This window comes from Mesoplodon densirostris, chromosome X, assembly GCF_025265405.1.
Source record: "Mesoplodon densirostris isolate mMesDen1 chromosome X, mMesDen1 primary haplotype, whole genome shotgun sequence".
NCBI classification, from domain to species: domain Eukaryota; kingdom Metazoa; phylum Chordata; class Mammalia; order Artiodactyla; family Ziphiidae; genus Mesoplodon; species Mesoplodon densirostris.
Genome location: NC_082681.1, coordinates 21,927,768 through 21,941,175, shown reverse-complemented (window position 1 = coordinate 21,941,175; position 13,408 = coordinate 21,927,768). Strand labels below are relative to the sequence as shown.

At 37.5% G+C, this 13,408-nt stretch overlaps 1 protein-coding gene across 2 annotated transcripts in view; it reads left to right on the top strand.

Moving 5' to 3' along the window:
* STK26 (serine/threonine kinase 26) overlaps positions 1-13,408 on the top strand; it is a 68,155-nt gene that overhangs the window by 48,077 nt on the left and 6,670 nt on the right. For both annotated transcript variants that reach the window (XM_060086594.1, XM_060086595.1), the window contains 3 exons: positions 5,873-5,929; positions 12,425-12,533; positions 12,619-12,776. In XM_060086594.1, coding sequence (XP_059942577.1) covers positions 5,873-5,929; positions 12,425-12,533; positions 12,619-12,776 — 324 coding nt within the window. The remainder of the gene's footprint in view (positions 1-5,872; positions 5,930-12,424; positions 12,534-12,618; positions 12,777-13,408) is intronic.

Below are 13,408 nucleotides of genomic sequence, written 5' to 3'. Positions count from 1 at the left end.
TTTAATAAATCCAACTGATAGTTTGTTTTCTCCAAATCTTGACTGTTGAATGTTCTCAGGCCAGTTAGTGATACAAAACTGTTATCCAAGATGTCTTCTTACAGAATTAAACTGCATTATTTTTATCTCGTTTACCCGTCATTAATTAAAATACATGATGAGAAAGCCTACTTTGAAGAACATGTTACTTCATGATAAAATTGTAGAAATTCACAGATGGCTGCTGTTGATTACATTTGTATCTAGATTATTTATACACACACATATTATCTCTATATGGATATACATATATATACACAGAGAAAAAGAAATATGATTTTATAACTCTTTAATACCATTTATTTAAATTACTTTCTTAAATTGACCACTTGTTTATTTTCCATTTATATTAAACCATAGTGTGACTTTACAGGCTTAAATTTTTTTAAACTAAAATCACATCAAATATAACAGGGTTCTGTTTAGTTCAGTCAGTGAAATCAAGGCTACATCCTCTAAGTACCATCGGACAACTGCATCATCAGTCGACTTATGTTCTTGTTGTGGCCCATCCTTCCATTTCAGATGATACGGGAGATTTTGTTAATTGAGTAAAGTAGGATACAGGTTCTTCTCAGGTTGTCCTAACACAGGACATAACCAAGGCCCTCACTGTTAGCTGGAGGAAAATTTATTGCACTTGAGAGAAAATTATATGCTCTCTGAAACTGTATGTAGTTGTAGTACTTTCCTTGAGACATGCAGAAATGTACTAGGTATTCATTTTGACTGAGCTCACTGTATAACTTCGTTTTTAAAAACAAGAGTAAAAACCAGACAGACACATCAGTATGACCACAATATTTTCCTTTAATTTTACTTCACTGCAGATTTTCTTGACAGACAAAGTTAGTCTTTATGACGAGTGCTAAAATAAGCAAACCCTTCCCTTCTGATCTCATAACGTTGGAAGAATCTTTTATAATCTTAAAATATTTTTCTAGTTCAATGTAAATCTTAAAATGAAGCTCACTCAGGCATTGAATAGAATTTGAATCATGCCTTTATTTGCTGCTGAAAATTGCTTTTAGATTTCTGTTTATGTTAAGGAAATATGCCCCCCTCCACATACCACAACAACTGATATTTATTTTAAAAAAAAAAGAATTGAATGATTGAAGTAAAATGTTCCAGAATAGAGTCTGTACAGTTTTGTTTCCTTCTCATTATTTTTCCTGAGACTTTTGTGTGTGCTTATTTCCAATGTATGGTGAATGTTTCTGGAATATTTCTGGAATATTCTTTAATTTTTAAAAATCATAGTTTTCTTATAAAACTTGAAGGAAATTGGAGAGGGAAATATTTCCTCCTTGTACAGTGGGGTTTTTTTTCTCAAAATAAGAATAGCTTTAAACTTCCTATAATACACCTCTAAGAAGCCCCATATTAGATTCAATTCAGCAGATATTTATTTTTTGGTCACCTACTCTGTGCACTCCTCTCATTCTGCATATTTGCCCTGGTCGGTCTCATCTACTTCATTCTGACAATTTCTAAGTTCATGTCTCTGGTTTCAGCCTCTCTCCTTAGCCCCAGATAGGTATATCTAACTTGTCTCATATCTCCCACTTATCTTTGGGTAGGTACATCAAGTGCAATAACCCAAAAAGTGGGGAATAGCATTTAAAGTGGGTCTTGAGTATGATTTTGATAGGGTTTGGGATGTGAGGGTGGAGTATAGACAAGGCATTCTAGACTGGAAGAAAACGATTCCAAGGTGGTAAAGTATCTGGCAAGATGATCTCTACTATTCCTTGCAGTTATATAAGATTTCACATTCTGTTTCTTTTTTTATTGTGGTATAATATATATCACAAAAGTTACCATTTTAACCATTTTAACCATTTTAAATGTACAGTTCTGTGGCATTTCATACACTCATGTGATTTTACAACCATCACTAGCATTCATCTCCAGAACTTTTTCATCTTCCTCAACTGAAACTCTGTACCCATTAAACTATAACTCCCCATTCTCTACTCACCGTAGTCCTTGGTAACCACCATTCTACTTTCTGTCTCTATGAGTTTCCCTACCGTAGACTCCTCATATAAGTGGAATCATACAACATTTGCCCTTTGGTGACTGGCTTATTTTATTTACACATGCTGGTTTATGTGGTCAGTGTTATGATTGGCTATCTGCTTCATAGACCAACCTACTTAATTCAACATGTACTTGATCTATGTTCAATAATTATCTCATAAATATATATAATGAGTAGTTTAGATGTTTTTTTAAACGTTTTTTCTATGAGCAAATGAATTCCAAGTTCCACAGTCGCATTTCTCCCCCCTTTAGCCAAGTGTCTGCTTTAGTGGCAAATTCAAAGGCCCCATGGGGTGATGGAGTTGATACTCCAGACACCAGTGATTTGTTAAAACGAGGCTCCAACTTCTCCTCAGTAAACAGTATAACTCTGAAGTACTTAACTCTTTTTTAAAATTTTTATTGGAGTATAGTTGATTTATAATGTTATGTTAGTTTCAGGTGTACAGCAAAATGAATCAGTTATACATATACATACATCCACTCTTTTTAAGATTCTTTTCCCATATAGGCCATTACAGAGTATTGAGTAGAGTTTCCTGTGCTATACAGTAGGTCCTTATTAGTAATCTATTTTATAGTATAGTCGTGTGTGTATGTCAATCCCAATCTCCCAATTTATCCCTCCTCCCCCCTTACCCCCTGATAACCATAAGTTTGTTTTCTACATCTGTAACTATTTCTTGAAGTACTTACTCTTTAGGTGTTCTGAATTTTGGAACAGAGAGCCATTTCCTAACCCCTAACTGACCACCCACGTTGATGCAGGGCTTTATTTAATTTATTTATTTATTTATTTTTGGCTGTGTTGGGTCTTCGTTACTGCACGTGGGCTTTCTCTAGTTGCGGCGAGCGGGGGCTACTCTTCGTTGCGGTGCGCAGGCTTCTCATCGCGGTGGCTTTTCTTGTTGCGGAGCACGGGCTCTAGGTGCATGGGCTTCAGTAGTTGTGACACGTGGGCTCAGTAGTTGTGGCTCGCGAGCTCTAGAGCACAGACTCAGTAGTTGTAGCGCGTGGGCTTAGTTGCTCCGCGGCATGTGGGATCTTCCCAGACCAGGGCTCGAACCCGTGTCCCCTGCATTGGCAGGCGGATTATTAACCCCTGCACCACCAGGGAAGTCCCTGATGCAGGGCTTTAAATTGAACTCCTCCAACCCATTGTTAAAACATTTGGATCATTTTATAATTGGAGAAGTGACATTTTTCCTTCAGGGACTTCCTATACTTAAATGTGCCAGATATATGATTATGGTTTAGAGGTTTAGAGTCACTTGGCTCTTTTGGATTTGTAAACCAGTATGTAGATATCAACTTAGCCTTTTAAATTATTTAAGAACAAACCAAACATACATATTTGCATTCTCCAACACAAACATCTTTTACCAGAAATCAAAGATAGAAATTGTAGTCCCCCAAAAGAATACAAACACAGGGTCTAGGTTTTTGGGTTGGGTTGGGTTTGTGATTGGTGTTTTCATTAAGACCTGCTGCAGACAAGGAACGAGTAAGAGCCTGTGTGGGTTAAGCTTGAGTAGGGAGGAACCCCACCGGCTCGCCATTCCTGCCCGTGCCCACTCGGGCCTCGCTTCAGTTCCCCTGCCTGCCTCGCAGTCTTCTGAATGTCTGGACCTATAACCATCCTCCAGCGAGGTTTGTCTGCAGAAGTGACAATCAGAAGGAAGCAGCCAGAAAAGCTATGAGGCAGCTCTGGTTCCCTGCCTGTTTCAGAAGAGTCCTAGTTCCACTGAATAGCTCGCTTGCAAAGAGGAAGCCTTCTTTTCAGATCGGGAATTTGCTTAGTCATAAGTTTAATGACTTTTTAAGCTTTCTATGAATACATTTTGGTAAGTTTCTGTTTTGAATCAGTACCAAAAAAAAGACACACATTGTTTTTAACTTGGAAAACAGGTGCTTTCATTCATGCAGAACTGCAAAACAGATAAACATGTTTTATAAGATCTTTTTATTTTTCTTTGAATGTCAGGTGAATGGGAAGCATTCGGAATTCATGAGGTAGAATGTAGTACTTAGGAAAAAAACGTGGCAAAAGATAAACTTCTCAGCCTGTACGGCATTGTGAGAAACACTTTTTTCTTCTGCAGAAAAAAATATGAAGACTCATCAGGTTCACAGTTCTCATGTTCTGAGTCCTAATTTCTATACATGAAAACAAGTTACATGAACCACTCCTGGAACTCTTCTCCTCTCCCGCTGTTATGAGGATTTATTTCCTCTCCTGCCTACTGTATACACCACTCTTTCTCTTCTCAGTTCAAGCTGGCCTGCTGTGACAGGAGAGAGTTGATGTTAAGATGGGCGGGGGACATTGTTCCTTTCTTTCTCTTATACATCCTACATAATGTCAGCATCTTAATTTAACTGAGCCTTCACTCCCCGGACCCTTACCCTACACCACAACCCATTCCCCCCCACTACAGTGTCCCCTAAACACTCATCATCATGTTATTGGAGTCCATTCTCTGCCATAATAAAGCCCCAGTCTCATGGAGACACTTGGAAATTTTGAATGGAACTCCTGAGTACTTCCCAGGGATTTTAGAGTTTGAGGACTACTGGCAACAGCTTGAGAATCTTCATTCCACAGCTGGGACTGTAAAGGTGAGAAATGTGTTCCTGGCATCCCAAACTGAAGCACGACGCTGAATATATTTTCCCCTAGAAACATTGTTATGGTATAAATGGTAGTGTCTCTGGTATCCTTTTTGCTATACTATGGATACCTTTGTGTTAAATTGTCTTTTTGGAGGACACTGCTCCAGGAACCTAGGCATTATCTTTATGGGAAAATGCTTGCTTTCCAAATTCCAAACATCTTACTTAAAAATGGACTTTTGGAACACAATCCATTCACAATTTGGCTATTGGCCAGTTTAGCAAAACCAACCATTCCGCTTCCAGTCAATTCTGTGGTCCTACAATAATTCAGAGAATACCACTTATGAAATGGTACGGAGAGAGAGATGTCTCCCGTATTTCAAACTATAGCTGAAAGAAAAATGATTTAATGATTTATTCCAAATTTTATCTGATGTAGCTGAATGGTGTGTGTGTGTGTGTGTGTTCACCTGTTTTGTAATTCAAATACACGTGTTCCCCCTATGAGCTCCATTTCCTCTTGTACAACTTCCAGTGAAGTTAATTCTACATGAGTTAGTCATAATGCTTTTTAAGCTACACGCTCCCTTTCTCTTATCCATTTACCTCGGGGGAGAGGGGGGTCAATGTTCTTTCTAGGTTCCATATGTGTACGAAAAATCCCCGTTAATCCTGGTTGGTAAAAGTTGTAAAGTATATTAAAACAAAAGCCAAAAGCTAAAATAAGGCACAATACCCAGTGTCCTCAAACTCTAAAATCACATCGGAAGTACCCAGAAGCCCCATTCAAAATTTCTACAAGTCTCTATTTACCTCCTCATTCTTTAATGTAACTATCTTTTCCTTTCAGTATTGTTATTCAAAATAATTTAAAGCGATGTTTTTTTTTCTGGGTTTTATAAAAGTTGCTAACAGTTAAACAATAAGGAACAATAATGTGTTATTTATTTAGCTACATCATATGCTAAATAGGTTTCAGGGAGGGCCAAGACTCAGAACTTGACTTTCATTTGTAATAGTCTATGGAAAAATATATTATGAGTTCCAAACAACTGATTTTAAACCTGTCTTTTAGAACCAGTACATTAGTATGTCAGATTTAACATTTATGCTAGTATGTTACTTGGCTCAGGTTTATAATTATTAAACTATTTCATGGCTTTTACAGGGTTCAAAATTATGGATAATAATGGAATACCTGGGTGGCGGTTCAGCACTGGATCTTGTAAGTATTTTTAAATAATTACACACATATATCCATACTTGCACTTTTTTCTTTTAATTGGAGTAAGCAATGGTTTTTGGACAAGCTAAGCGGTTGTTTAGTTAATATGTTCACTCTGTCTTCAGGACTACTACTCTTATATAGATTCAGCTATATTGCAGGGTTCTTCACATTGCTGGCATTCTTAAAGTATATAAGAAATGCAAACAGCTTAATAAAATAAAATTCCCCCCAAATTAGGAATGAGTGTGTGACAGTTGCTGTCAGTTTAGAGTTTTACTTTACATGCTTATCCCTGAGAAGACTCAATGTTCTTAGATTTTTTAAAAATATATCATTCAGATAACTGTCTCTAAAATTGGCTCTTGGGTTCTGACCAAGAAGGCCTACAGACCCAGCTCTCTGCAGAGTTCTCTCTGTCCCTCTATAGGTCATTTGGAAATGTGATGGCATCTTTGTCACAATGACTTGGAAGTGCCACAGCCTTTTTAGTGGGCAGGGACCAGGCTGCTACAATCCTGCAGTATGCGGGAAAAGTTCTAACCAATGAAGATATGTTCATGCATGAAATGTTTTTGAGAAACACTGGTTGTTTTCCCCAAGTGGTGTGATTCTGTCAGTGTTGTTCCCCGCCTTTTAAATCTTTATTAATATGACATTGTATTTAAAATGCAATATGAATGACTAGAGACAAGTTTGTGTAGTAGAATAACCACTGGGCTGGCCTGTGGGAGTTTGAGGTTCTAGCGCTGGCTCTATTTATAACTAGATCTGTGACTGTGAACCAGACACATAAATTCCTTGGACTTGGATGTCCTATAAAACAAAGAATTTGCTCTAAGCTCCTCTTCCATGTTTAATATAACATGACTTTTATATAATATGCTTCTGCCTTTGAAATTATAGAGTCTGCTGTTTCTAAAAGTAATTTTAATTCTTATTTTTTAAAATGGAGATGAGTTTTTCTGACTGAAAGTAATCAAATATTTTTCAAAGGCTTTCATCCTGACTGCCAATGACTCCAAAGTTTCAAATAATCCTGTGAACAGAAATGACCATAAGCGATTTTCTTCCCTTTAAACAGAACCATACTTAAACCATTCTAAAGAAATGGTAATTAAACTTGATGGAGAGCCTCATCTTCTAGGAATTCATCTCAGTTTAATCAGTTGCTGAGTTAGGTCATCCTTCCTTGTGTCTAATGTAATTCTTATATCCTAAAGCTTGAGTTCATTTTTTTCTTTCTCTCTCCTCTCTAGTGAGAGAACGTAACTGGTGTTTCTTTGGATAATAATCCTTCATGCATATGGAGTCAGGTCTCATTCTCCTCTTGCTGTTAAATGATCTCAGCTCTATTTCTCTTGTCACATGGTTTGATTACACAATAGTTTTTTGATTAGCTCCACCAGAAGCCTCACAATTGCTCCACAAGCCTCCTTCCACTTCTTAAATATTAAGAACCCTTTCCAAATTTATCACAGTTAACTGGCCCCCAAAAGTGCTTACCATGTCACTTCCCTGTTTTGTAGACATTGGCAAAGCTAGTGCACTGCTTTCATCCGGATTTCTGATAGCAATGTGAAGCACTGGACACTGGCCCAGCCCTAACTAATACAATCTGTATCCCCAGTAGTAGTTTGGTCAGTTTTATGAAATCTCTGAATGAAATGATTGTGAGATCATAATCTCATTCTGCCATTCTGATCTCCACGTAAATACAACAAATACCTATTAGCATAAATTCAATGAACTTAAAATGTTCTTAAAATCAAGAGACCTAGATCCTAGTCCTGGTTCTGCCATTGACTAGCTGGCTAATACTGGGCAAGCCGTTTAACCTGTGCCTCAAATGTTCCATGAAGAAATTAGATGAGTAATCTCTCGAACTCTGTTTTTCTAGCCCTAACACTTAATGATATTGTGATTTAATTATAAACCTCATTTGACTGGACTTTGTAGGCAGAGCCAGTGATGAGAAAATGTGCTGTTTCTTCTTCATATATAGTCCTGTACGAATGAATGCTATCATTTGGGGGAATCTAAGAAAGGATCAGGCTTAGAGGAGGGCACTGCTACCAGGGACAAGAGAAATCAGGAGGGATGCTGGGTAGAGAGTGTTCATCCTTAAACTGGTGCCTGACTAATGGAACATGATTATGACCAGTATTGATGTCAACATTATATAGTGTATACCTCAAGATTCCCTCCCATTCTAACAAAAATAATTAGTTGTATGTGAACAGACTTTGAGCATACTATACATTATTTTATTGAATTGATTATACCTTCTTTCCAAATAGAATTGCAGTGACTTACAACAAAAACACATATAATAATAAGGTTAAGAGAATAAAACATGAGCACCATGGGAAAAAGTTGGAAACAATATGCTAACTGTAAGAGAAAGCATAACAAAACATGGTGCATTAGAGACTGGCTGGAAGTCAAAAGAGTATGGGGAACACCCCCAAGCCCACAAGTAGATAGTCTCTGAAAGGGAAAATGTCCCTCTCTTGAATATCCTCAGTTGACAACAGAGGCAAATCACACAAGGCCAGTACACTGCCCCGGGGGCAGAAGTGTTAGCTATTAGAGACATGATATGGTCTTCAGTCTTTAGAGAGAAGCTCAGTTGTGAGCTTCAGGGACAGTCGACCAAGATCTTGCCTCATCTCTCCCAAGGTTGCATTGGAAATTTTTTAAAAAGCAATCTGTATGGTGTTAGGGAATGATCTAATCTCATACTTTTACATGTCCCTGTCCAGTTTTCCCAGCACCACTTATTGAAGAGGCTGTCCTTTCTCCACTGTACATTCCTGCCTCCTTTATCAAAGATAAGTTGGCCATATGTGCGTGGGTTTATCTCTGGGCTTTCTATCCTGATCCACTGATCTATCTTTCTGTTTTTATGCCAGTACCACACTGTCTTAATTACTGTAGCTTTGTAGTATAGTCTGAAGTCAGGGAGCCTGATTCCTCCAGCTCCTTTTTTCGTTCTCAAGATTGCTTTGGCTATTCGGGGTCTTTTGTTTTTCCAAACAAATTTTGAAATTTTTTGTTCTAGTTCTGTGAAGAATGCCAGTGGTAGTTTGATAGGGATTGCATTGAATCTGTAGATTGCTTTGGGTAGTAGAGTCATTTTCACAATATTGATTCTTCCAATCCAGGAGCATGGTATATCTCTCCATCTGTTTGTATCATCTTTAATTTCTTTCATCAGTGTCTTATAATTTTCTGCATACAGGTCTTTTGTCTCCTTAGGTAGGTTTATTCCTAGATATTTTATTCTTTTTGTTGCAATGGTAAATGGGAGTGTTTTCTTGATTTCATTTTCAGATTTTTCATCATTAGTGTACAGGAATGCCAGAGATTTCTGTACATTAATTTTGTAACCTGCTACTTTAGATCATTCCCTAACACCATACACAAAAATAAGCTCAAAATGGATTAAAGACTTAAATGTAAGGCCAGAAACTATCAAACTCTTAGAGGAAAACATAGGTAGAACACTCTATGACATAAATCACAGCAAGATCCTTTTGGACCCACCTCCTAGAGAAATGGAAATAAAAACAAAGATAAACACATGGGACCTAATGAAACTTCAAAGCTTTTGCACAGCAAAGGAAACCATAAACAAGACCAAAAGACAACCCTCAGAATGGGAGAAAATATTTGCAAATGAAGCAACTGACAAAGGATTAATCTCCAAAATTTATAAACAGCTCATGCAGCTCAATAGCAAAAAAACAAACAACCCAATCCAAAAATGGGCAGAAGACTTAAATAGGCACTTCTCCAAAGAAGATATACAGACTGCCAACAAACACATGAAAGAATGCTCAACATCATTAATCATTAGAGAAATGCAAATCAAAACTACAACGAGATATCATCTCACACCAGTCAGAATGGCCATCATCAAGAAATCTAGAAACAATAAATGCTGGAGAGGGTGTGGAGAAAAGGGAACACTCTGGCACTGCTGGTGGGAATGTGAATTGGTACAGCCACTATGGAGAACAGTATGGAGGTTCCTTAAAAAACTAAAAATAGAACTACCATATGATCCAGCAATTCCACTACTAGGCATATACCCTGAGAAAACCATAATTCAAAAAGAGACATGTACCAAAATGTTCATTGCAGCTCTATTCACAATAGCCCGGAGCTGGAAACAACCTAAGTGTCCATCATCGGATGAATGGATAAAGAAGATGTGGCACATATATACAATGGAATATTACTCAGCCATAAAAAGAAACGAAACTGAGCTATTTGTAATGAGGTGGATAGACCTAGAGTCTGTCATACAGAGTGAAGTAAGTCAGAAAGAGAAAGACAAATACCGTATGCTAACACATATATATGGAATATAAGAAAAAAAAAATGTCATGAAGAACCTAGGGGTAAAACGGGAATAAAGACACAGACCTACTTGAGAATGGACTTGAGGATATGGGGAGGGGGAAGGGTAAGCTGTGACAAAGCGAAAGAGAGGCATGGACATATATACACTACCAAACGTAGGGTAGATAGATAGTGGGAAGCAGCCGCAGAGCACAGGGAGATCAGCTCGGTGCTTTGTGACTGCCTGGAGGGGAGGGATGGGGAGGGTGGGAGGGAGGGAGATGCATGAGGGAGGGGATGTGGGAACAGATGTATATGTATGACTGATTCACTTTGTTATAAAGCAGAAACTAATAAAAAAAAGGAAAAAAAAAAAAAAGCAATCTGTGTTCCATCTACTTTACCTTCCTTCTCTTTCCAACTCCCTTATTCCTCCTTTTCTGATCATTATCATCATGGCTAAGGAAACATTTTAACCACAAGGTTTGGGACAGTTTTCTGTCTGATAGTGAACAAGAAAAACGCAGCTCTACCACCACCCCATTCCCATTTCCCTGCCACCCAGGTGCCCCTGCCATCCCCCTCCGGTACCCAGTTAAGTGAGATTTTACTTTTACTGAATTTTAAACTGGACCTAAGTATACCAGATAAGTGAATGGGTCTGTAGGACCACTTTTCTGTTTGTTTTTACTTAAATATATTTTTAAAATTCTGTGTTATCCAGGGCACTTTTAGAAATCCTTCAGAATGATAGCTAGTACCTTTTATATGGACCTTGCCCAATTTCCTAAGTGACTGAGGGTATACCTCCTCTGGCCCTGTCAACATTTTATGATCAGTGATACTAAGTACTAATCTTAAGTAGTATGACATTTATCTTTAACTTATTTGGTAGTACCTCAGAATTGCATTGCCAGCAATCAATAAAATAATATGCCATTTTCACCTTTTAGCTGACTTTAACCACGGCTGTTTAAATAGAAACTTTTGGGGTGGAAGTTGATATATTTGAAAGTAAACAGATAATGTTACCTAGGAAAGGCACCTATTGAACTATGAACCTCCCTGGAGTATACTATATGTCCAGAGCATAGTTAATATTAAATGGTGAGACCGAAGTGTGGTTTCTATTTTAAGCTGTTAAATTTCAACATGAAAGTGCCCTTTATTCAGAATAAATATGGCATTCATGAAAGATGAAATACAGAAGGTGCCAAAGAGCTGTGAATCCCTCCCAGTGTGAGGCAGAGTGGGCAATATTTGATTTTCACCACCTCTTCCCTCCTTCCAGCAAACAGAACTCTACCTCAGCTCTGACTTTAGATTCCCACCCTTTCCTGTAATAATATTGTACAGTCCACTGTTTGTGCTTTATGAGGCACCAGAATTTTAAAATAACCATTTATTTTAAGGAGAGATTTTCAGATATTCCATTACAAATTCTCCTGAAACCTAATCATTGCTTTCCTTGTATTGCAGTTAAAACTACTGGCTTTAGTACAGGGAAATGTGTTACATTTATTTGAAAAACCGTATCCCTCCATGATTTGATATTTTTTTACAATGAAAGTCTGAATAGTTTAATTATTATATTCGTAGCTAAAATTTAAATCTGAGTCTCAAAAAAGGCTCTATGCTTTACAATGTTCTTGAAATACACAAATGCTAAGAACTGTGCTACAGCTGACCTATATGATCAAATTTGGTTGCTGCAAAAATCTTATGGACCGTCTGATCTAAAAATCAGTTCGGTGTAAATATTTAAGAAGTTTTAAACAGCAAATGCCAAAATTTAAGTAGCTGATTTCTTTTTTCCTATCTGAGAAAAAGAACGCTAGTTCTGTCATTATTTAAGCATGTTTCTTAGATCTTTGATGTAAATATTTAAGAACCTTAGTATTTGGAGCTAGTATATAGGTTGTACTGTCTTTCAAGATTAAATCTAATCATTAAAAAACCCTTTCTGCCCTTTGACTTAACTTTCCTCACCTTTTAAAATTTTCTCATTTGTTTAAATATTGGTTTAATAAACAGAACTGCTTCATATATCTAAGCGATTCTCTTATTTCAAAGAGAATGTCAAGTTCGAACTTCATTGTTCCAAACTTTTACATGTATATGTATGTATGTGTTTTTCCCCCTAAGCTGAGAGCTGGTCCATTTGATGAGTTCCAGATCGCTACCATGCTAAAGGAAATTTTGAAAGGTCTGGACTACCTGCATTCAGAAAAGAAAATTCACCGAGACATAAAAGGTATACAGAAGTCTAATGTGAACCTGAGAAAAACAGATGCATTCTGAGGAAGCTGAGGGTTTTTTCATCTCTTTTTCCCTCCTAGCTGCCAATGTCTTGCTCTCAGAACAAGGAGACGTGAAACTTGCTGACTTTGGAGTTGCTGGCCAACTGACAGATACACAAATTAAAAGAAATACCTTTGTGGGAACACCATTTTGGATGGCTCCTGAAGTTATCCAGCAGTCAGCTTATGACTCAAAAGTAAAGTGTTACCTGTACAAACTATTTTGCTTTTAATATTAAGTTTTATATAGCGTACTATCCTATTTAATAAACTGCCTTAATACTCCTTCCTTTTAAAGTATTCCTAAAGCTAGAGTCATGTCAGATGTTGCTGGTAAATCATACGTTCCCTTGATGCTGGTAATATTTAGACCTTCTTCCCTTCAGTGGCCTTTCATCCTACTTGGAATACAATCCAAAGTTCTTACTATCACATATGTGGCTCTCTACAGTCTGGCCCTTGTCTACCTCTGGCTCATCTCCTATCACTCTCCTCTATTTTCTTTTTTTTGATCTCTCTTCACTTCCACTTTTTTTAAATTAATTTTTATTGGCCCTCTATTTTCTGTCTGCTTCAGCCACAGTGGCGTCATTGCTGGTCTGTGAACACAGCAAGTCCCCTCTAACCTCAGGACCTTTGCACTTGCCTCTCCCTCTATCTGGAATAGCCTTTCTCCCAATTAGGTCTCTGCTTAAACATTACCTACACAGAACAGTCTTCCCTGGCTATCCTGTGTAAATTTGCAGCCCTTTTACCTTATTCATTATTCCCTTATCCTGATTTACTATTTTCTTCACAGAACTTAGCACCATCTGACATCCTATTATTT